General features: G+C 39.2%; 1 protein-coding gene across 7 annotated transcripts in view; it reads right to left on the bottom strand.

The window, feature by feature from the left end:
- The window catches only part of AGBL1 (AGBL carboxypeptidase 1), a 449,865-nt gene that overhangs the window by 198,452 nt on the left and 229,558 nt on the right, over positions 1-21,855 (bottom strand). For 6 of the 7 annotated variants that reach the window (XM_069956679.1, XM_069956678.1, XM_069956681.1 and 3 more), the window contains 3 exons: positions 11,162-11,291; positions 7,596-7,727; positions 5,997-6,173 (listed from right to left, as the gene is read on the bottom strand). In XM_069956679.1, coding sequence (XP_069812780.1) covers positions 5,997-6,173; positions 7,596-7,727; positions 11,162-11,291 — 439 coding nt within the window. The remainder of the gene's footprint in view (positions 1-5,996; positions 6,174-7,595; positions 7,728-11,161; positions 11,292-21,855) is intronic. The other variant, XM_069956680.1, reaches the window with a different exon arrangement.

The raw sequence follows: 21,855 nt of genomic DNA on the forward strand, positions 1-21,855 counted from the left end.
AGTTTTTCTGAACATGATGAAAGCATTTAACATTACACATTACTGTTGTCATCATTGTATGACAGTATATCAAGGTTGGTATATTTGATGTTTATACTGATATGGACCTTGACTTTTGACCATAATTTGATGAAACCACAGTTAAAAATTCCTTTAATTTAGGATAGTAAAAAAAAACATGAATTGACAGCAATGTAAGGTAGCAAGCATACTAGGGCATCAAGGCCAGACTAGATGGACCAAGTGGTCTTTTTCTGCCAAAAATCTTCTATACAAACATATAGACATTTTTAACCCTTTCAGGATCTGCTAATTTTGGCCTTAAGGACCAGGGTCCATTTTTAAAATCTGACCCCTTTCACTTCATGTCATTATAGGTCTGTGTTGTATTGCCCCCCAAACATTATACAAATCCCCAATATAGACTTATTATGGGAAATGCACATGAAGTGCTTTTTCCCTGCACTTACTACTGCATCAAGGCTTCACTTCCTGGATAAAATGGTAATGTCATGACCCGATTCCCATAGCTGTGCGGGATGTGGCTGATGGGCACAGGGCACTGGAGGGACACTGAGCATCCCTCTGCCATCATCCTCTCCAGCAGTCACAGCCTGCACAGCTCTGGGAGTCGGGTCGTGACATCACCATTTTATCCAGGAAGTGATATCACTATGTTATCCAGGAAGTGAAGCCTTGATGCAGTAGTAAGTGCAGGGAAAAAAAGCACTTTACAAGCATTTCCCGTAATAAGTGTATATTGGTGATTTGTATAACTACAATACAATACTTAAATAAAAAAAAAAATTGCCAGACATCTCCTTAAACTTATCCAAGTGATTGTGTGATTATTTTTTTCATGACATATTGTACATTGTTCTAGTGGAAAAATGCCTTATTTCAGAAATAATAACAAAATTAGCATTTTTCTAACTTTGATATAGATAGATAGATAGATAGATAGATAGATAGATAGATAGATTTTTTTTATCACAGTGCAGGTTATTTCATGTATTAATGTTATGCACTTTTTTATTTTTACTGTTCCACTAAGAGACTTCTTTATTAGGGCACTATATGATTGCCCTGCCTCGACATAGCTGATGAGACTCTGCCTTGGGGCCTGATCAGCTTCCAGAGCTACGACACTGTAGGCTTGGTTGTCATAGCTACCATCAGGACTGAGCGAGGCTCAGCAGTGGCGGGAGATGCCTGGCTATCTCTTACAGCTGGCATCTGCCATGGATGGAATGGGCGCAGAAGCTTTCATTCAAGGATGTAACCACGTCCATGAGCAGGAACACACTGCAAAAATGGATGTGCAGTAGAGCCTGCGGTCCTGTAAGGGGGAAGGGTAGATTTACATACAGTATTTTAATGCTGTGATTATTAGGTGACCCCCAGTGCAAGTGAGTGAGCAAAAATGGCATTTCCTATCGTGTAGTGAATTACATTGTAAATCGTACATGGCATTCTTAGAGGGTTTTTCCTGTAAAAATATACTGATATACTATTCTCAGTATATGCCATTAATATCTAATTGGTAGGGTGCCAACAATTGGGCTACTGTAGCTCAGCTTCAATTCATGCCAATGGGTAGCCACTACACAGTGTATGGAGCCAACTACTTTTGACTCCAATCACTGTGTAGTGCAGGTGCTGCGGTTATGCAGAACAGCTTATTGGTGGCTGTCGGCACCTCAGCATTTTGAATGCTGCCCTACCTCTTATACTGGCTGTTCTGTATAAGCACAACCTCCCTGAAGACTCACCAAGCTGTAAGTGCATAAAGAATTTATGTCTATTACAGTAAATAAAAAATTAAAAGGTACAAACTACTATACCAATTTTGCCACACATAAACTGAGGAGAACAAATCCACTCCTGTCTCTTGTTTCCTATGATTAATGTGGTTGCTGTAAAGCATATCTCTAAATACTGAAAATATCACGTCAGTATTGCTACAGTCAGGATATAAAATAAAAAGTCAAAATTAAAAAAAACACAATTTGCTGTTAAATCCCTTTAGCACAAAGCTATTTGTTAATATAATCAATATAGCTTATTTGTATTGTTTTTGTTTTCATGTTGAATTCTTTTGCAGATTTTAGTGTGTAGAACAAGTAATCATACATGCCCTGCAAGAAATTAAATAAATGTCTCTATTTCAAAGCAGAAGCTTAGTTTATTTCAGTCCGGACCAGCCTGCCTCTATCATAACTCTTTAGATTTTGATTTAGATTTTGCAGGCTTTCCAAATTCTGACTTCTTAAGGTTCAGACCAGAACAGAATAAAATACAGATGCATCCCAAAATCTCTCCTCAAACAGACGGATCTCAGTCAGAGTCAAGGCCTAAAAAGTAAATCTGAGCCCTGATTTGTTTTGACAGCTTGGATTTTCTTTTCTGCCTTTCTGCTATTAGGTTTGATCTTTTCAAAATTGACTTCGTCTAAGACACCGATAAATCAAGAGGCATGAGATGCAAAGTGGCTGCATAGTCTATTGTTTCAACCCATTGTAAAAGCATCAGTGTCTTATAGACTGCTGTACATCACAAAGCTGGAATGATCAGGCCTAGAATGCTTACCTGACATAGACATTTCCTCCTTGAACTAGGTATTATTTAATATTTCCACAAAATACTCTACTTGCTATATTCATTTCTTTTACAAATGGCTACCATAAAAGCACAGCTGTTTGCTTTAAATCATACACTAAATCTCATTCTGAGCCACTATAAAGATGGTATTACAGAATGTCCACAGTAGACATCAGCCAGACGAGAATTTATGAAATGATGTGTGTTTCTCTGTATAGACACAAGTAAAATGTACAGACCCCTTAGTTTGATGTACTGCACCAAAAAGTTACACCATAAAGAAAATTTACACTTGAGATTGAGTATGGGCGAGCAGTTAAATGAATGAATTTCATTAATTTGCTACTAGAGCCATAATGCAAGCTGATTCAAAATTTCAGAAACAAATGTTACATTTACACAGTTTTGTCCATAATTGCAGAGCCACAAATATGGACGAATTTAGGAACCATTGATTTCAATTGGGCTGTTAATACTGTCCGTATATTCACACATCGTCGGCAGTGTCAGGATTCAGACTTCAACCAACTTTATATTGGTGTGGTTAGGTCATTAAACCAAAACAATAAAGTAGGGCCACTAGCCCAAATCACATCCAGTAGAACATTCCTATAATTAAAACAAAACCTTTAATGACTTTCTGCTAAGAAGTAATATCTCAATGTTGTGCAACTTAAAAACGTGCTACTAGCATAGCCATTTAGATATTATCATTTAGTGATCCCTTGTTGGGTAAGAATAGTCAGTAGTAGCTGCAGTCTACTGACCAAGTCTTGAAAATAACACTGTCTATCAAGCCTACCGGTGTAGTGAAATTAAAACACAACTAATTTCGCTCACACATGAGCCTTATCAGGAGGAGGGCTTATGCTCTTAGAAGACGAGGAGAACAATATTAAAGAGTAACTATCAGAAGGTTTGACAAATCTAACTTGCTCATAGACCCCTATGGCGCCATGGTCGCTGAAAAGGAAGTTATGTGTCTTACCTTTCTACTAGGGGCCAGTCCTGTTAGTCGGGGTAAACTCCTGTCCGAAGCACCATTAGGAGCACTGCTGCGTCATCCAGCCCACCCCCTCTCTTGATAATAATTAGAAGAGGTGGATCGGATTACATAGCAGTGCTCCTAACAGTACTCCAGAGCGGCCAAAGCCTAGGACCACAGGGCCAAAGCCTAGGAGGAAGATAAGTCACATACCTTCCTCCTCATCATCCCGGGTGCTATAGAGGGCTATCAGCAGGTTAGTTTCGTCTAACCTGCTGATAGTACCCTTTTAGGGTAGCTTCACATGTACCGTATTAGCTGCGGGTTTGGCCGTGCGGATCCGCAACAGATATGATCTGAATAACCTAAAACAGCTTCAAACCTGCACCATCAAATCTGCTGCGGATCCTGTACGTTTGAACGCACCCTTAAAGTGGATTTGCTTCCAATGGGTTAAAAACTAAATAGACTTTCTATTTAAAGCAAAAATAACATATGCCAAGAATAGGTTCTTGTTGTTATTTGTAATTACTTAGATGTTTCCATAGTTTCAGCATGTATTGTGGCTATTTATAAGAAGAAGAAAAGAAGAAAATGAGATAGTGAAATTATTTTTTCCTTTTGCAATTAATTGTGTAATTTTTCTCTGGAGCTCTTGTTTCTATGTTATCAGAAAATAATTATCAACCAAGCCAGACAAATAACACACTCAAGTCATAGTACAGGGCTGCTTATTGACATGCTTTTCCATTAAAGATATTGTAAATCCAATGGTTAGTGCTCCAAAGGGAAAAGTAGACTTTGTTTTATTGCTTCGTTGCCCTTCGTGGGATTGCTGGCATTGAATAAATCCAGTTGAGATAAACCACAGATGTCACATTAAGGCATGTATTTTCACTCAATAAATGTGTAGTTTTTTCTCTTAATAAATAATGCATTTATTGCACTTCTAAGTGGTCCTTGTAAAACATTATTAAGCGCTATTCAAAGGTCACTACTTGCAAATCTGACCCTTTGCAAAATGATCCTAAACATTTTTTTAATAATTAATAATATTTTTAGGGTTAAGATATTTAGCAATTTTTTTGATTGAGGCATGAAGTAAAAGGTAGTCAAGTATTTTACTGTTTGCACTAGAATTGTAAAGTGCTGCGGAATCTGTTGGTGCTATATAAATAAAAAATGTTTTACATGAGCCCCATTAAGGTTGGGGGGGGGGGGGGGGTTCTCAGTGGTTGGACTCCCCCACCGAGAGCTGACACTTATCCCCTATAAATTAGTTTAACTAAGAATTTCTTTCTGCAAGATCATGAAGTGCATCTGTGGGGATTTTTGCCCATTCATACATTTGTGAGGTCAGGCTCCTATATTGAACTAGAGAACCTGCCTCGTAATCTCCTTTCTAGTTCATGCAAAAAATGCTTCATATGGTTGAGGTCAGGGCTCTGTGTGGGCTAGTCAAGCACTTTAACAACAAATTCCATCCAACCGTGATTTTATGGACCAGGAGTATCAAACTCAAATACACAGTGGGCCAAATTTAAAAACTTGGCCTGTACTTCCTCCAGTGCTCCCTATTGCATCACCCCCCCATAATGACCACCTCCCCCACTCCTCCTGTGTAATCGGCAACTCCTGTTGCCTATCCAGCTTGTAATCATCCGCCCCACCCCCCTCCGTTGTAAGTAATGCTGCAGAACTGCTGGGTGTTCTATGTGCAGGGCAGGAAAGGAATCTTTACCTCTCTCTCGCATGTAGGCGGTGTACTGAGGCGATATATGCTCGGCGTGCACTCTGACTTCCCAATCCCCACCCCCTTCCTCACACACATACCCACATTGCCATTTTTAGTTATCAAGCCGGTAAAGGGGTTGTAACAACTCAAAAAGTAATAAAGGCAATGGCTAACTCTCTCATGATGGAGAATGTGAATGATCTGGATAATGCTGGAAATAACCAAGTACAGCATTTGGCCATCTCTGCAGCTTCCAGAGAAAATGAATAGAGTGGCAAATTCACATTTACCATGCAACAAATAAAACTACAGCTCCCCACCTACTGCATAATCTGGGATAAGCGTCCAACTTATCATTTGTGACTTTTTAAAAAGCTACACAAACTGGTGTAGACCTACATCTTGTCAGTACCAGGTCAATTTGTTTGTGCAACTTTTTACCTTTTGCAAAAAGTTTTGCAACTTTGTTTACTTAGATGCATGCATTATGGCAGTGAAACATTCTGTCACACCAAAAGCTTTATATCAGCTCTTTCATTAAAAGCCGTGTTCAATAGTATTGCAGGAAACATGACTGAGCTGTGCCACATTTAGTGAAGTGTGTAGAAAGAGAGTCTATAACATCTTCATATATACATTTCCTGACAGACCATCAATCTGAAGGGTACTGCATACCTTGTATGGCCCTTGACTGAATCCACAGTAGGTGCTCTCCATTGTGTAGCTTCTTAAAACACGCATGTCATGCCATACCACAACACGTGCTGTTGATGCTCTTGCCTTTTCCACTAAAAAGCTGCTGTGCGACATTGAGAACGCAGGTGCGATCTTATCAAGGATTTTGGGTAAAGTCTAAATAAGAAATTGACAAAAGAAAAAAAATAGGTGTTTAAACAAACAATAAAGGGGCCACAATGCTCCACGCACATTGGACCAGAGATTAGATTCACATCAATCACAAATTTAATTAAAGATCCATTGATGACACCTGTAGTAGTTGGAAATATTTAATTATAGAAGCCCTTCCAACACCACAATCTTGAGAATGGTACTCCGAGCAAAGATTGGAATAGAATGGTGGTGCCCAAGCTGGACTACTCTTCCATTTATTGTCTATAAAAATGCAGACTGTAGCAGAGTACAGCACTTAGAGACATCAATGGAGCAGCACTTACCTTAGACCTTATGCAAGCTGATGGCAGGAGAATCCCACTAAGCACTGAGATAAAAATGAACATATAGAGATGAGTGAACCGGGTTCGGGTTTGAGTCGATCCAAACCCAAACTTTCGGCATTAGATTAGTGGTGGCTGCTGAACTTGGATAAAGCTCTAAGGTTGTCTGGAAAACATGGATACAGCCAATGACTATATCCATGTTTTCCACATAGCCTTAGGGCTTTATCCAAGTTCAGCAGCCACCACTAATCAAATGCCGAAAATTCGGGTTCGGATCGACTCGAGCATGTTCGAGGTTCGCTCATCTCTAGACATGAACCATTTGACATATTGAGCTATAGCAGCAGTTTGTGACGGTAAATAGTGAAAACTCTATACTGTGTTTTATATCATCATGTTAAAAGGGTTTATCCAGGAGCAGGAAAGGTCTTACTTTTTACTTGCTTACCTGCTTAATTGTTCTCCACGTCCACCTTGGTCTTGTCTATACAACATCAGACACCAGGGGCATAGCTACCACTGTAGCAGCCATAGCGGCTGCTACAAGGCTCGCCACATCAGGGGGCCCCATTGCCTGCTCCTGCAATACACTTTTCCCCCTGAGCAGTTATCATTTGCAGAACCAGGTGGACTCACAAGTTCTGCAAATGTCCCTTTAACTGCAAGCAGTCCTGATGAGCGCTTGTAGTTATACAGTTATGACTAGACTTGATGGCTTAGTGGTCAGTCAGCAGCCATTTCTAGTTACGTCCCTATCAGAAACATTGTGTGACCATTGACTACCACGTGTAGGTGTGGTTTTACCCACATGCAATTATCATAAGAGTATCAGGGGAGTGAGAAAGGGGAATACCCAGATAACTTCTGTAAGATTAAGAGTACTATGTGAGCATCTAGATTATCCTCCTTAATTATAAACAGATAAATAAACCTGTATTGTGGTGTATGACAAGCATTCCAGTATTCCTAAGAAACCAAATCCATTGGTGGGATTCTAAAGTGTATAATAAAGTCATATCGTATGCATTCTCCGTATCATGAGCCATTCTCAATATACTACAGCGCTCGCATAATGACTGAAATATAATATACATACCCTGTATCCAACATCCTCCAAAAGGACAGATGAGTCCACCACACAGCCAGCTTGCCACAAGGTCTCCTTTATGCTGCATCCATAGAAAAACACATTCTTTCTTTGCGAATGTCCGTGATAATCACAGAAAACCTGCAGACAAAGATAACGTTTAAATACAAATGCACAAGCTTTTATGTGTTTCCTTTATGTTTTGTTTGTTTTTTTCTTTTGCCTCCTAGTTGAGAAGAACAATTGTGTACAGGAACATTTCAGGTTTCTTTTTAATTTAAATTACTTTTTAGTCTTTTATTTAATTATAGGCTGTTTGTTTTTATGTCCTCCAGTCATCATTTATTACACAGCCTCTAAAGGCCAGAGGTTCCTTTGCTGTAGGCAACAGCTGCAGGCTTGACCTGACAGGTAGGTAGCAGAATAGATCTAACTCTTTATTAAAATATCACAAAACAACAAACTCTGCATAACAAAGAAAAGATACTATTAAATAATGAAGTGAACTTTTTTTTTTTTATAAAGTGAGCAGCTATTATTTTTACTAGGCATATTTCAATGAGAGCTTTTCCTCCTAATATATGCTCCTTGGTCCAACATTACAGTTTTTTTTTTCTTATGATAAATTTCCTCTGAAAAGAAAAATCTAACGTTAACAAATTAAAAGTAATAATTCACAAGAGAAAGCTGAAGTCCGATCAGTCTGTGTTCTGGTGCAGAATGTTTGCATACGATGTTTACAATAAAGCACGCCTGACTACCAAACAGTTCATGATTTTCTTAAAAGTTTTAAAAAAAAAGAAATTCAAAGGTCACAATGACAATGACAAAATGAGCGAAACTTGAGTACGCTCGGGTTCATCCAAACTCTAAAGCTTGACATTTGATTATCGGTGGCTGAAAAATTTGGATGCAGCCAGGAGTCATGGATACAGCATATGGCTAGGAGTCATGGCTACAGCATATGGCTAGAAGTCCTGGAATACAGCATATGGCTAGGAGTCATGGAATACAGCATATGGCCAGGAGTCATGGATACAGCATATGGCTAGGAGTCATGGAATACAGCATATGGCTAGGTTCACACACCGTCTCTTTTGCTCTTTGAGAGGGCTGTCTTTGAGACATCTGTCATCTTGAGGTCAAATAACGGCCATTATTTTAAAATCACGTCCGTCATTTTTAAATAATGGACATTATTTGGCCTCAAAATGATGGAAGTCCAAAAAGTCGTCTGTTAAACTGCCAAAAAAAGGCGGTGTGTGAACCTAACTTATGGCTGTAAGGTGTTGTTTGTCAATAATATATTAAATTTAACATTCTAGTAGAAGGGAGCTATAGCTTTTATAGCTATTGTTGATAATTGATTGTTTTACTGAATTATTACAAAAAAATCATACCATAACCACTACCGTTGCTATAGAAGATATATTCTTCCCTTCAGAGGATACAAAATGCCCTTGGTACTCCTGGTGAGCTAAAATCAATTCATTTAAGAGATGGAAGAAAACAATGTTATGTCGTCTTGTCATACAATGGCGGACCCAAGTCAGGAAAGAACAGGGATCAATATTTTTCATACTAACTTACAAATATTGACAATTTACCATGGATTCATGCCAGGCTCCACAGGTTCCTAGGAACAGAAATGCCCAGCGAAGAGTTAGCGCTGGGCTGATATCACTTGAATATTTTCTTGCCACTTACTACCCACTGGGGTTTGCAATTGCTCTCAGCTCACACATAGGTTCCATGTGTTTGCTGAAACTATATTAAATCTAATTCAACAAATTTGTTACAGCATGCCATGCGGCACAGCATGACAAGCACGGGAGGAAAGGGCAAAACAATCCCTTAAAATGCAGGCAATCAGAATGGTAATGCTTTTGGCACAACCACCTTATTAAAAATGCAAAATAAATAATCAAATGACACTTTGCTGTGATGTTTCTGTAGCTCTAAGTGATTTCCGACTTAAGTTTAAAATGGTAATGGAATTTGTGCAGTGTATTTTGCAGCAATTTCTTTTTTCCTTAGGGGAAAAATATGAAATGTGAATATATCCTAGTGAAAAGGCAAGCATGGTAATATGATATGGCTCTATACACAAAGCCTATATGACTACTGTGTATACATTGGTGAAATAGATATTGCCTTTGCCTATACTGGGTCCAGAAGTCACATAAATACCCTGCTTCTGCGAAAAAGAAACACCTGAGCTTTCATAGTTACTCTAGAGATAGAAACATAAAAATTGATGGCAAAATAACACTATATGGTCTGTCTACTCTGCCCTTATAGTGTTTCTTCTTCTAAAGCAAGTGCCACTTTATTTCTTATAAGCCAGGAAGTGATGGCCATAAATGCATACAGCATTGCTGATTGTATATCTGACCTGACCCTAATGCTACCATATGTATCTATTGGCACAAAACTTTCTTGGGACTTATCAGTTGATTATTTGGGAAACTACTAAGTATTATGGGATGAAACACATTTGGATTGTGCATAGGGACAGAGTTTAGGGAAATGATAGTGGAGAACAATGCAGGGTTGCCCTTTTAGGGTGGCTGCTACACTGTGGGTGAGAGAAAGGGATCAGAACATAGGGATAGAAGAGCCCAAGAATATATATGAAAGATGAGTAAAGCCTGAACTGGGACTTTTGAATATACTGACTTACTTGAAGAATCCTAAAGGCCTTATACTCTGCAACTGAAGCAAGATGGCCTTTCTGAAAAGGAGTAGTGAGTGAGTGAGTATCAATGATTTTGGAGTCACTGCCTCATCCCACTGTTTACAATAACTGAACTGTTTATGGCTAGTAGGATAGCTATAGCAATAGCAATAGCTAGGGTCAGCATATGACCCCATTAGGTGGCTGTTCTTTTTTGTTTTTTTTATTGTTTGTTTGTTTGTTTGTTTTTGCTTTGTACATCTCAAAAAGCCACAAAAAGTAAATTTTTCCAAATAAATGCAATCAATAGATAAACTAGAATTTATTTCAGCATGTATTTAGGAACATACATGTCCAATAAAAGTCACATTTTCAAAGCACCATAGGTGTTACCCAAAAAGACTGAAGACTTGTTCAAATAATATTTGAAAACATTTAAATAAAAGTCTGAAAGAAAAAAAAAACTGCCGAAATGTAGTTGAAATGCAATTTTCAGATGTTTTTTTGCCTGTAAATCGGATGTTTTTTTGAGCCTCAGAAAGCATCCCCACAAAATACTTTGGTCATTATTCGGTCAATATTCTGGTCAGTATTGTTAGCTAAAAAGAGAGTGGAATTGACATTGAACACTATAGAAAAAAATATAATTGAAAGATATCCTCCTTTTTTTGTGTTTTGGGACCAATTGTGGTTTTAGCTAAAAATACTGTCTAAAATACTCACCACCTACTGACCATAATACTATGTGTGATGTTGGTGTAAACACTTCCTGCAAAAAGTCCTATGACCACACACATGTGTTTTATTTATTTATTCTCACCTGTACTGGTTGTACTTCCCAATGTTTATTCAAGCACAGAATTATGTAATGACATTATTGCTCTTGTAACTGACTCACCAGTGGTGTTCTACCAATGCTGTTCAGGTAGTACAACAGACCCTTCACATGATAAATAGTTGGTTGGAGATTGCATTTAGGAGATAACCATTGTCTGTTTAAATCTTCACCATTTAGGGAACACCGGTGGCTAAAAAAAAAAAAAAAAAAAAAAGGATTTTTTTTTTCTGGTCCAGTACTGGGATTATACATTTAATGATTGTGACAATATAACAACAGATTTATCAACGCGCCTAATAATTTGACAGTGAAATAAGACAGTCTAACAATGTGCCAAATTTCAAAATAGCATAGATTTGCAGACACTTCCCTAGCTTTTTGAGTCTATCAAGCTCAACCTACAGAATCCCTATGGTGTTAATCCAGAGGAAGCAGATGCCAATTGCCCCATCAAACTTTCCGTAAACCACACCCTTTCCCTTTAAGCCAAACCATCAATGCCCGGTGAGCCTTAAAGAGTGTCTAAAATACATAATAGAACATACCAAATTTGGCACAACTTAACCCAAAGTTGAGGAAAATGCACACTAATAATTCTGCTTCACTGTGAAAAAGTTCTGACCAAAATATAGTTGCTTTATGTACAAGATTTTCTGGTATCATTTACAGGTATATGAAAAAGACTTGACATGACATTTTTAATCTATATTTGATTTGATTTGTTTTTGTAAGAGGGTGGATGAGCTGAAATGCCTGGGCAGTGGACAGTTAGCAGCTGCAGGTGACCCAGTGATCATTTAGGCAGAATGCTGCTGAGCCATATGAGTCTGGGTCACCTGGGATAAAGAGCATAAACCCAACCTGGTCTAGCGTTACATTTATCCATTTTCTAGATCTGTACCATGCTGAGACTTGGAATATGAACACAAGAGCAAAGAAAACCTCATTTACCAACAATGTCCTTAGACAACCAAGGAAGTACTTATTCACCTGCCCTGCGATCTTAACATATATATATTTTTTTAGCGTCTATGTGACCGGGGTGGGGTGTAAATAAAGAAGAACATGTACTAAAACAACAATTATCATGTTGATGCTGCCAGTGCCCAGTCCTATGGGCTGCTTCCTGGTTTGTGATTACAAACTAACCACCTCCCCTTTGAAGGAACTCCAGACTGATCACTGTGCCAGTGATTGGCTGAGCAGTGGATGGCACATCATTCACAACCATGAAAGAGCCAAAAGAATTGGGCTGGGAACATCAGTGTGGTGGCTTTGAGGATTGGGGCAAAGTATACCATTGGTTCTTACTTGTATTTACCCTTCTACTCTACTCATCTGAGCCATATGAGTCTGGGTCACCTGGGATAAAGAGCATAAACCCAACCTGGTCTAGCGTTACATTTATCCATTTTCTAGATCTGTACCATGCTGAGACTTGGAATATGAACACAAGAGCAAAGAAAACCTCATTTACCAACAATGTCCTTAGACAACCAAGGAAGTACTTATTCACCTGCCCTGCGATCTTAACATATATATATTTTTTTAGCGTCTATGTGACCGGGGTGGGGTGTAAATAAAGAAGAACATGTACTAAAACAACAATTATCATGTTGATGCTGCCAGTGCCCAGTCCTATGGGCTGCTTCCTGGTTTGTGATTACAAACTAACCACCTCCCCTTTGAAGGAACTCCAGACTGATCACTGTGCCAGTGATTGGCTGAGCAGTGGATGGCACATCATTCACAACCATGAAAGAGCCAAAAGGATTGGGCTGGGAACATCAGTGTGGTGGCTTTGAGGATTGGGGCAAAGTATACCATTGGTTTTTACTTGTATTTACCCTTCTACTCTACTCATCCCGCTTCCTAGAGAAGCTGGATGAAGCCCTGGAGCTGTCTGGAAAAGATGAATACAACCATAGTGGCTGTATCCATGATTTCCAGGCAGCCCTAGGGCTTCATCCATATTCTTCAGCAAGTGGGATTCAATGGCCATGCAATCAGGTTCACACAAACTAAAGCGTACTGTAAGTTGGTTAATCTCTACCATCCTATATATTTAAATACCAAGGCTTTACCAACGTTACCAATATTCATATTTTTAACCTCCTGCATTTTCACTTGTTATAAGCATTTGGACTACAGAAATCAAATGGTTTATAGTTACTTTTTCATTAAACCACATACTGAACATGTTAGTTGAAAAAAATCTGCTATCAGGGGTGGGCGTATCAATGAATTAATTAAGTAGAGTAATCAAGATAAGTTGTTGATACAGAGATTTCTTCTGTTTTCCATATTGAAGTTAGGAAGAAATTTTCTTCCTCCAATGAGAAAAATTGGCTTCCGTCCCATGGGATTTTTGCCTTCCTCTGGATCAACATGCTAGGGAAGCAGGTTGAACTACTGTAGATGGAATCAGGATCCCAAATTAGAGATGGCTAAAATAGTTCTAACTGCAGCTTTTTCTTTTTTATTTTCTTACTAAAAGAATATATGTATTTAGACAGATTAGATGCTCTGACCAAGAATGGTTTTAGCACTAGGCAATCGTGTCACCAATGACCAAAAGACAGACATGGAGGCTGCCAGCACCAAAGTATGGATTTGAAAGATAATACTTTTATATATTATTTTACAATATGTTTTACAAGGATGGAAAAGCCTTTTAACAGCTCTTGTCTAGAAAACAATAAAATGGTGGTGACTACTTTCTTTATTTACTCTTTCTGTTATCGTGCTAAGCCATTGTGAACTGCAGCCAAGGGTGAAGAAAAGAGATCTATTGCTGATATTAAATATGAAGCAAAAAGGCTGAAAATGGTTTAGTCTGATACAACTTAATGAAACTATCCTTTTTTTTACTTGCCAACGTCTTCTTCTTTACGCTGAAATCGGCAATGTTATTTTAATTAAATGAAAGGGCTATGAAGTAACAAAAACCCAGAAAGTGATATCAATTTCTTTACATGAAGCACAAACACAGCTAGAAAAGTGAACAAAACATGGGTACACTTTCTATTGTTTTTGTTTTATGAGTATAATTATTTAATATAGTTTTCCCATATATTATTTCCACTCTACTTAACAAAACATTTACTATAGGTTACAACACCCAGTGCACCATGGCTTGGATATGCTAATGTACTGTACATATTATCTGTGGGAAAAAATGATTGCATCAAAAACAGGATATTTATAAAAACTGTCGGGATAGCGAGGACACTAATGTTTATTCTTGTGTAGCATAAAATTAGAATAATTATATTTTGCCACTACAGTCACATCTTTTATTCCAACATAAAGTTATATATACATGTTTTCAGTTCTAAATACATTACATTTTATTGAATGTTTGTGTCAAAGCCTCATTTTACTTGCAAATTAGATTTTTGTTTGTTAAACAATACGTACTGTGGGCATCACTGAACTGAAAAAATCATTAAACAATGCAATAGCAACGCCCCTAAAATCAACCACATGGACCTCAGAATTAGGGATAGTCCGAACCTCGGTAATGATTCCCGCTGTCTGCCCGCTCCATGGAGAGGGCGGATCCAGCCGGGAGGACCGCCTGGAAAACTGGGATACAGCCTATGGCTGAATCCCAGTTTTCCAGGCGTTACTCCCGCTGGATCCGGAGGTTCGGACCATCCCTACTCAGAACCTATACACGCTTGTACTATTGACTTATGCAAAAAAAGAAAAAACATGACAGTTACACTTTAAGGCCAGGTTCAGACTATGTAACTGTGCGGCTGTATTTGCGGCTGTAATTGTGCGGCGGTATTTTTGGTGGTTCATGCGTACGCTGGAAAGTATAGGATATACGGCTGCACAGTGCACACTATGTATGAATCTACGGCCCGATCGTAAACGGACCCGTAAAAAATGAACAAGACCATTGTTTGCGGCTGGACATGCGGCCGAGGATTGACAGGCGGTCCGTAAGGAGTACTTCAAAAATAGCCGGCAATGATGCCGAATGCCGATGCCTCTAATAGTTAATATATTAAATTAATAAAACACATCCTCTTTGTAATAAAGTCCCTTTCGTTGGTCAATAATTTTATTCTAACGAATCCATCAATTTGCAATTAAATATACTGTTAAAATAAATAGATATATAAATAAATGTATATTTATATATATATTTATTTTTTGACAGTATATTTAATTGCACAATGATGGATTCGTTAGAATTAAATTATTGACCAACGAAACTGAATTTATTTCAACAAAATTGTGTTTTATTAATTAAATATTAATTAGTACAGGAAGCTCCATAAGCCGTTAATTCATATGCAGGCAATAGAGCTTTCTGTACTAATCATCACTTTACTGTAATTAAAACATCAAATGTTTCTTCTAATTATGTTATCACAATAGCATTATTAGAAGAAACATTTAGAATTATATGTGCGCTCAGCTGATTGGCTGATCGGCTCAGAGCACATATAATGAGCCGGTCCGCAGCACAGTGACTTCATTGTGCTGCGGACCAGCGAAGAGGACACATCAGGGTGAGTATAGAGCTCTCCCCACCCCCTCCCCAGCACTGCACCCCTCCCAGCAAGGAAGGGGGGGTCAGTTAACCCCTTCCTTGCTGGGATGGGTGCAGTCTGACATCAGTCTGGCCCAAAAGGGGTTAAGGGGGATGCAATGCATCCTCCCTTAACCCCTTGGGGGCCAGACTGTAAGCAGCGATCTGTAAAGATGCTGCATACTGTAAGGAGCACAACACCGCTCACAATGATGGGTGTTGTGCTCCTGTTTGTGTGTTTTTTGTGTGTTTCTCCCTTTTTGTTTTTCAGATAGCGGTATCCTGTGGATTACGTCGGATTCCGTGGACTACGTCGATGACCAGCGTTTTTTTAATGTTTTTTTTTTAATAAAATGGTCAATGAGGGGTGTGGGGGTGTTTTTATTTGAATAAAAAAAATTTTTAACTTGTGTCTTGTCTTTATTTCTTTACTTTATAGACTTAGTAGTGGAAGCTGTCTAATAGACAGAATCCATTACTAAGTTGGGGCCTAGTGTTAGCCGGTATAAAATGGCTAACACTAACCCCCTATTATTACCCCAGTACCCAATGCCACCAGGGGTACTGGGAAGAGCCGGGTGCCAGTGGTCCCGGAGCGTCAAAATTGGCGCTCCTGGATCGGGCGGCAGCAGGCTGGTAAGATTTAGGCTGGGGAGGGCCTAAACCAATGGCTCTTCCCACCCTGGTGTTACCAGGCTGCTGTTGTTTGGTTTTTAACCCGGCTGGTTATAAAAATAGGGGGGACCCTATGCAATTTTTTTTATTATTTATTTATTTAAAAAAAACCGCATAGGGTCCCCCCTATTTTTATAACCAGCCGGGTTAAAAACCAAACGACAGCAGCCTGGTAACACCAGGGTGGGAAGAGCCATTGGTTTAGGCCCTCCCCAGCCTAAATCTTACCAGCCTGCTGCCGCCCGGTCCAGGAGTGCCAATTTTGACGCTCCAGGACCACTGGCACCCAGCTCTTCCCAGTACCCCTGGTGGCGTTGGGTACTGGGGTAATAATGGGGGGTTAGTGTTAGCCATTTTATACCGGCTAACACTAGGCCCCAACTTAGTAATGGATTCTGTCTATTAGACAGCTTCCACTACTAAGTCTATAAAGTAAAGAAATAAAGACAAGACACAAGTTAAAAATTTTTTTATTCAAATAAAAACACCCCCACACCCCTCATTGACCATTTTATTAAAAAAAAAACATTAAAAAAACGCTGGTCATCGACGTAGTCCACGGAATCCGACGTAATCCACAGGATACCGCTATCTGAAAAACAAAAAGGGAGAAACACACAAAAAACACACAAACAGGAGCACAACACCCATCATTGTGAGCGGTGTTGTGCTCCTTACAGTATGCAGCATCTTTACAGATCGCTGCTTACAGTCTGGCCCCCAAGGGGTTAAGGGAGGATGTATTGCATCCCCCTTAACCCCGTGGGGGCCAGACTGATGTCAGACTGCACCCATCCCAGCAAGGAAGGGGTTAACTGACCCCCCCTTCCTTGCTGGGTGGGGTGCAGTGCTGGGGAGGGGGTGGGGAGAGCTCTATACTCACCCCGATGTGTCCTCTTCGATGGTCCGCAGCACAATGAAGTCACTGTGCTGCGGACCGGCTCATTATATGTGCGCTGAGCCGATCAGCCAATCAGCTGAGCGCACATATAATTCTAAATGTTTCTTCCAATAATGCTATTGTGATAACATAATTAGAAGAAACATTTGATGTTTTCATTAAAGTAAAGTGATGATTAGTACAGAAATCTCTATTGCCGGCATATGAATTAACGGCTTATGGAGCTTCCTGTACTATTTAATATTTAATAATAAAACACAATTTCGTTGAAATAAATTCAGTTTTGTTGGTCAATAATTTAATTCTAACGAATCCATCATTGTGCAATTAAATATACTGTCAAAAAATAAATATATATATAAATATACATTTATTTATATATCTATTTATTTTAACAGTATATTTAATTGCAAAATGATGGATTAGTTTAAATTTAATTATTGAACAACGAAAGGCACTTTATTACAACGAAAATGTGTTTTATTATTTTAATAGATTAACCATGAGAGACATCGGCATACTGCAGAGGATCGCAAACCCCGGTAATAGCAATTCATGTAAACTGTGTCCCCTGCTTTCCCAGATGCATCCAGAGGTGTTTGCATCACTTTCTTAAGATTTTATTTGTTATTTTTAGTTGAACCAGATTTCAAAGTAAATGACCGTATGTTTTGAGCCGCATGTCTATTTTTTCCCACGGCCGGAGTTTCATCCGCACATTTACAGCCGCATAAAAAATACAGCCGCACAGTTACATAGTGTGAACCTAGCCCCCAAGTGAAGGATGCTGTGTTAGCATTTAGACTGGTAATAGATGATGCTTAAGGTATCTAAGTCTTTGGAAGGAAACTTGAGTGTAATAATCAATGAGACAAGGGGGAATTCCCTCATCTGTGGTAGTCTACCTTGGTGGCTTTAGCAGGCCATAGCCCATTTTTTTTAGGAACTTGCAGAAATGAGAACTGCTTCAGTTACTTTAGGTACTTGCTGCAGGGCCAGGTCCTGGAAAGGACACCTTCTGCTTTTAACTGATCTTCTCTGAAACCAAACTAATCTGGACCTTAAAGCAACACTGCATTTACCAACCCACTCCCCTAAACCACTGGTACTATCCGTTTGATAAGAGTAGGTCCTTCCCTGTCGTCGGCTTCTTTTAAAATGTGCCCGGTGCCTTGGTTAGGATGAAATATATTTTTTTACCCTAACCAAGGCACCAGGCGCATTTTTAAACAGAAGGTACAAGGAGTCTGTAATATACAGTACCGACCTACATACTGTACATGTATACACAGCAGTGGCACATGGGTTCTGGGACACTGTACTTATATGTTCTACATACATTACTGCCAACTGGACCATAAAAGCACATGTGAACACTGAATACCAGTTAGGAAAAAGTGCCACCTACTGTAAAAGTAACTATTAAGAATGTTTGCCTATATTTGTTTGTTTTACATTAATCTTCAGTCCTAACACCATGTTACAGAAAGACACTCTACAAGAATAACCATGTAATATGACACCATACAGAGCACCATACTTTGGCAGACAAAATGCCATAGGTCTGCAGTACAGAATGTCCACTGTATGTCTCTTTAGTACAAGATGCCCATAGTTCTCTCATTTGGATCATCTATGTCTCTAGCAACGAATGCTATTGGCTTTCCAAAACGGAATATCTACACTTTTTACATCAATAGTCATAATTTGTAGAGATATCATTTACAGGGGTTTACACACATATTAATGTCTACATATATTGATGAAATTTTCAACCACTACAAACTACAGAAATATTTCACATAAATAGCCCATCTTGCTGCCATCCACAAGACACACCATGGGAGGATAAATAACAGAAGACGCAGAGAGGCATAAAGTAAACAGTTATAAAGAAAATTTAAGGCCACAGCTGGGAGGATAAACTTATTTTAAAATATCCTGTCCATTCCAGTTAAATGTCGAGACAGGACCCATCATAACTTGTGATTGATGGCTGATGTGATAATGGTGCCTTGGGCACTGTAAGTCATAAAATGTAAAGGGATGCAGAGAGCTCAATGTTTATAGAACATCACCGCTCACTGTGCATTGTAACAACAGTCACAGCAAAATAAGATGAATATCGATGGATATTTATGTTTAAATAAAAAAAAAATAGATAGAAAATATTCCAATCTTCTTATGACATTATGAATGAGCAGCAATATACTATGAACCATTTTGAATTTTTAAGCTGCAAAATGTTCTCTTGCCTCAAGTTTTTCAGGCAACCCTTGGAATATACAATACTGAAATGAAACAATGTACCGCATACATTTTGCATAGTGCAGAAAATTACTATACAGAGCACATTTTAGTTACAATGGAAAATAACATTTTTACTTTGGCTTACTTGGAAATGAAGGGATATTCTAAGTTTTCGTGCTAAATTTTTTAACAAATTTTTTCTTAAATTTCAGATCTTCCAGTTTCTAGCCTTTCTGCTAAGCTTAATAATAAGCTGATGCTTCCTGTTTCCTGTTCTGTAGAGGTCATGTTTTGGCATTGGCAAGGTTACAATGAACAAAACACCTATTTTATGTGTAAATAACACAGGATTTCACCAGTGACAACAGCTCTTTTATACCTCCTCCCCACACAGAGAACTGCACAGGCCACAGAGCATGCCTAGAATCACACGATTGCATTTTTTTTCCAAGTGACAGCTGTAAAGCATCATTAAATGCTGTTAAAAGCAGCTTAGGCAAGATGCCTGTTACCCCTAATCACATACAAAAGGTAGACAAAAAAAAAAAAAGAAATAAACAATCAGACAATAAAAAGAGATAAGAAGAGAATATGTTTCAATATCTGGTTTTAATTAATATATAAAAAAAAAAAATGATTTGCTCCTTCCAAGTACCAAATTTGTTTAAGATATGAAACCTGTGATTGGTTGCTGTAGGCAAAATCAAGATTGAAAAATCCGGACCAGTGAAGGTATTTCAATGAAGGCAGGGGCATATGCAATACCACTTTCTTTGAAAACAATTAAAATATTTCATTTGATGGGTCATTGTTTTCTTTAGCAGAAGAAACTAGTGATATCTCTGCGGGCTGCCACTGACATAAGATTTAAATCCATAAAATGGGTGATAATTAGTGATGAGCGAGTACTAAAATGCTCGGGTGCTCTTTACTCAAGACGAGTATTTCCCGATACTCCAGTGCTCGTTTCAAGTAATGAACCCCATTGAAGTCAATGGGAGACTCGAGCATTTTTGCAGGAGACTCAAGTTTGGTAGAGGAAAGGTCGTGTGAAAACCTGTCAACCTCAGAAATTGATGGAAACACAATGGAAATGGACAGGAAACAGCAGGGGAAGCATGTATGCATGCCTCTGAGGCTGCCTAATGGCACCATTATGCCTAATTCTATGCAACAGCCTGGTTAAAACAGAGGTAGGCATATGGACCACCCAAAAACTCAGCCTGACACAGCATGGGAGTGAGAACACAGGGAACCATTAAAACAGAGGTAGCATATGATGAAACACCCCAAAATTTAGCCTGACACAGCATGGCGGTAAGGACAGAGTGAACAAGGCAGACGCGGTAGCCAGTGAGCCTTCCAAAAATTATACCAGACACAGCATGGCATTGAGCACACAGAGAACCATTAAAAGTGAGTGAGGAAGCAAGTGAGCATCCCAAAAATTAGGCCAGACACAGCATGGCATTGAGTACAGAGAGAACCATTAAAAGTGAGTGAGGAAGCAAGTGAGCCTCCCAAAAATTAGTCCAGACACAGCATGGCATTGAGCACACAGAAAACCATTAAAAGTGAGTGAGGAAACAAGTGAGCCTTCCAAAAATGTTACCAGACACAACATGGCATTGAGCACAGAGAGAACCATTAAAAGTGAGTGAGGAAGCAAGTGAGCCTTCCAAAAATTTTACCAGACACAGCATGGCATTGAGCACAGAGAGAACCATTAAAAGTGAGTGAGAAAGCAAGTGAGCCTCCCAAAAATTAGGCCAGACACAGCATGGCAATGAGCACACAGAGAACCCTTAAAAGTGAGTGAGGAAGTAAGTGAGCCTTTCAAAAATTAGGCCAGACACAGCATGGCATTGAGCACAGAGAGAACCCTTAAAAGTGAGTGAGGAAGCAACTGAGCCTCCCAAAAATTAGGCCAGACACTGCATGGCATTGAGCACACAAAGAACAATTACAAATGAGTGAGGAAGCAAGTGAGCCAAGCCAAAAATTGGAGTGAGTCCAGGGGCTGGGATTTTTAGTGGACACAAACCTAGGTGCTGACAGTTAACTGGCTAGGCCAGCTGTCAGTCACCATCAAGGGTACACCTGATGCCTCTCGACCGGGGGATGGTGAGGCTCCGGCCACGGCTAGACAAAAAAATAAATAAAGTAAAACAGCTGGCTGGTTGGCGAGGGCACGATCGGCGGGCCCCCAGCAACCAGTCCCGCTCCTCCGCAGACGTAGTGTGACGTCAGAGCATAGCAGTGAGGACACAGAGAACAATACAGTCTTCTTAAGAGGCCCAGAATTTGAACGAATACACATTCAATCTTTTAAAGAGTCTCTAAGAGACGACAAATGCAGTAGCCTGTGTATTAAAAAAA

Source organism: Dendropsophus ebraccatus, chromosome 1 (genome assembly GCF_027789765.1).
Source record: "Dendropsophus ebraccatus isolate aDenEbr1 chromosome 1, aDenEbr1.pat, whole genome shotgun sequence".
NCBI lineage: Eukaryota > Metazoa > Chordata > Amphibia > Anura > Hylidae > Dendropsophus > Dendropsophus ebraccatus.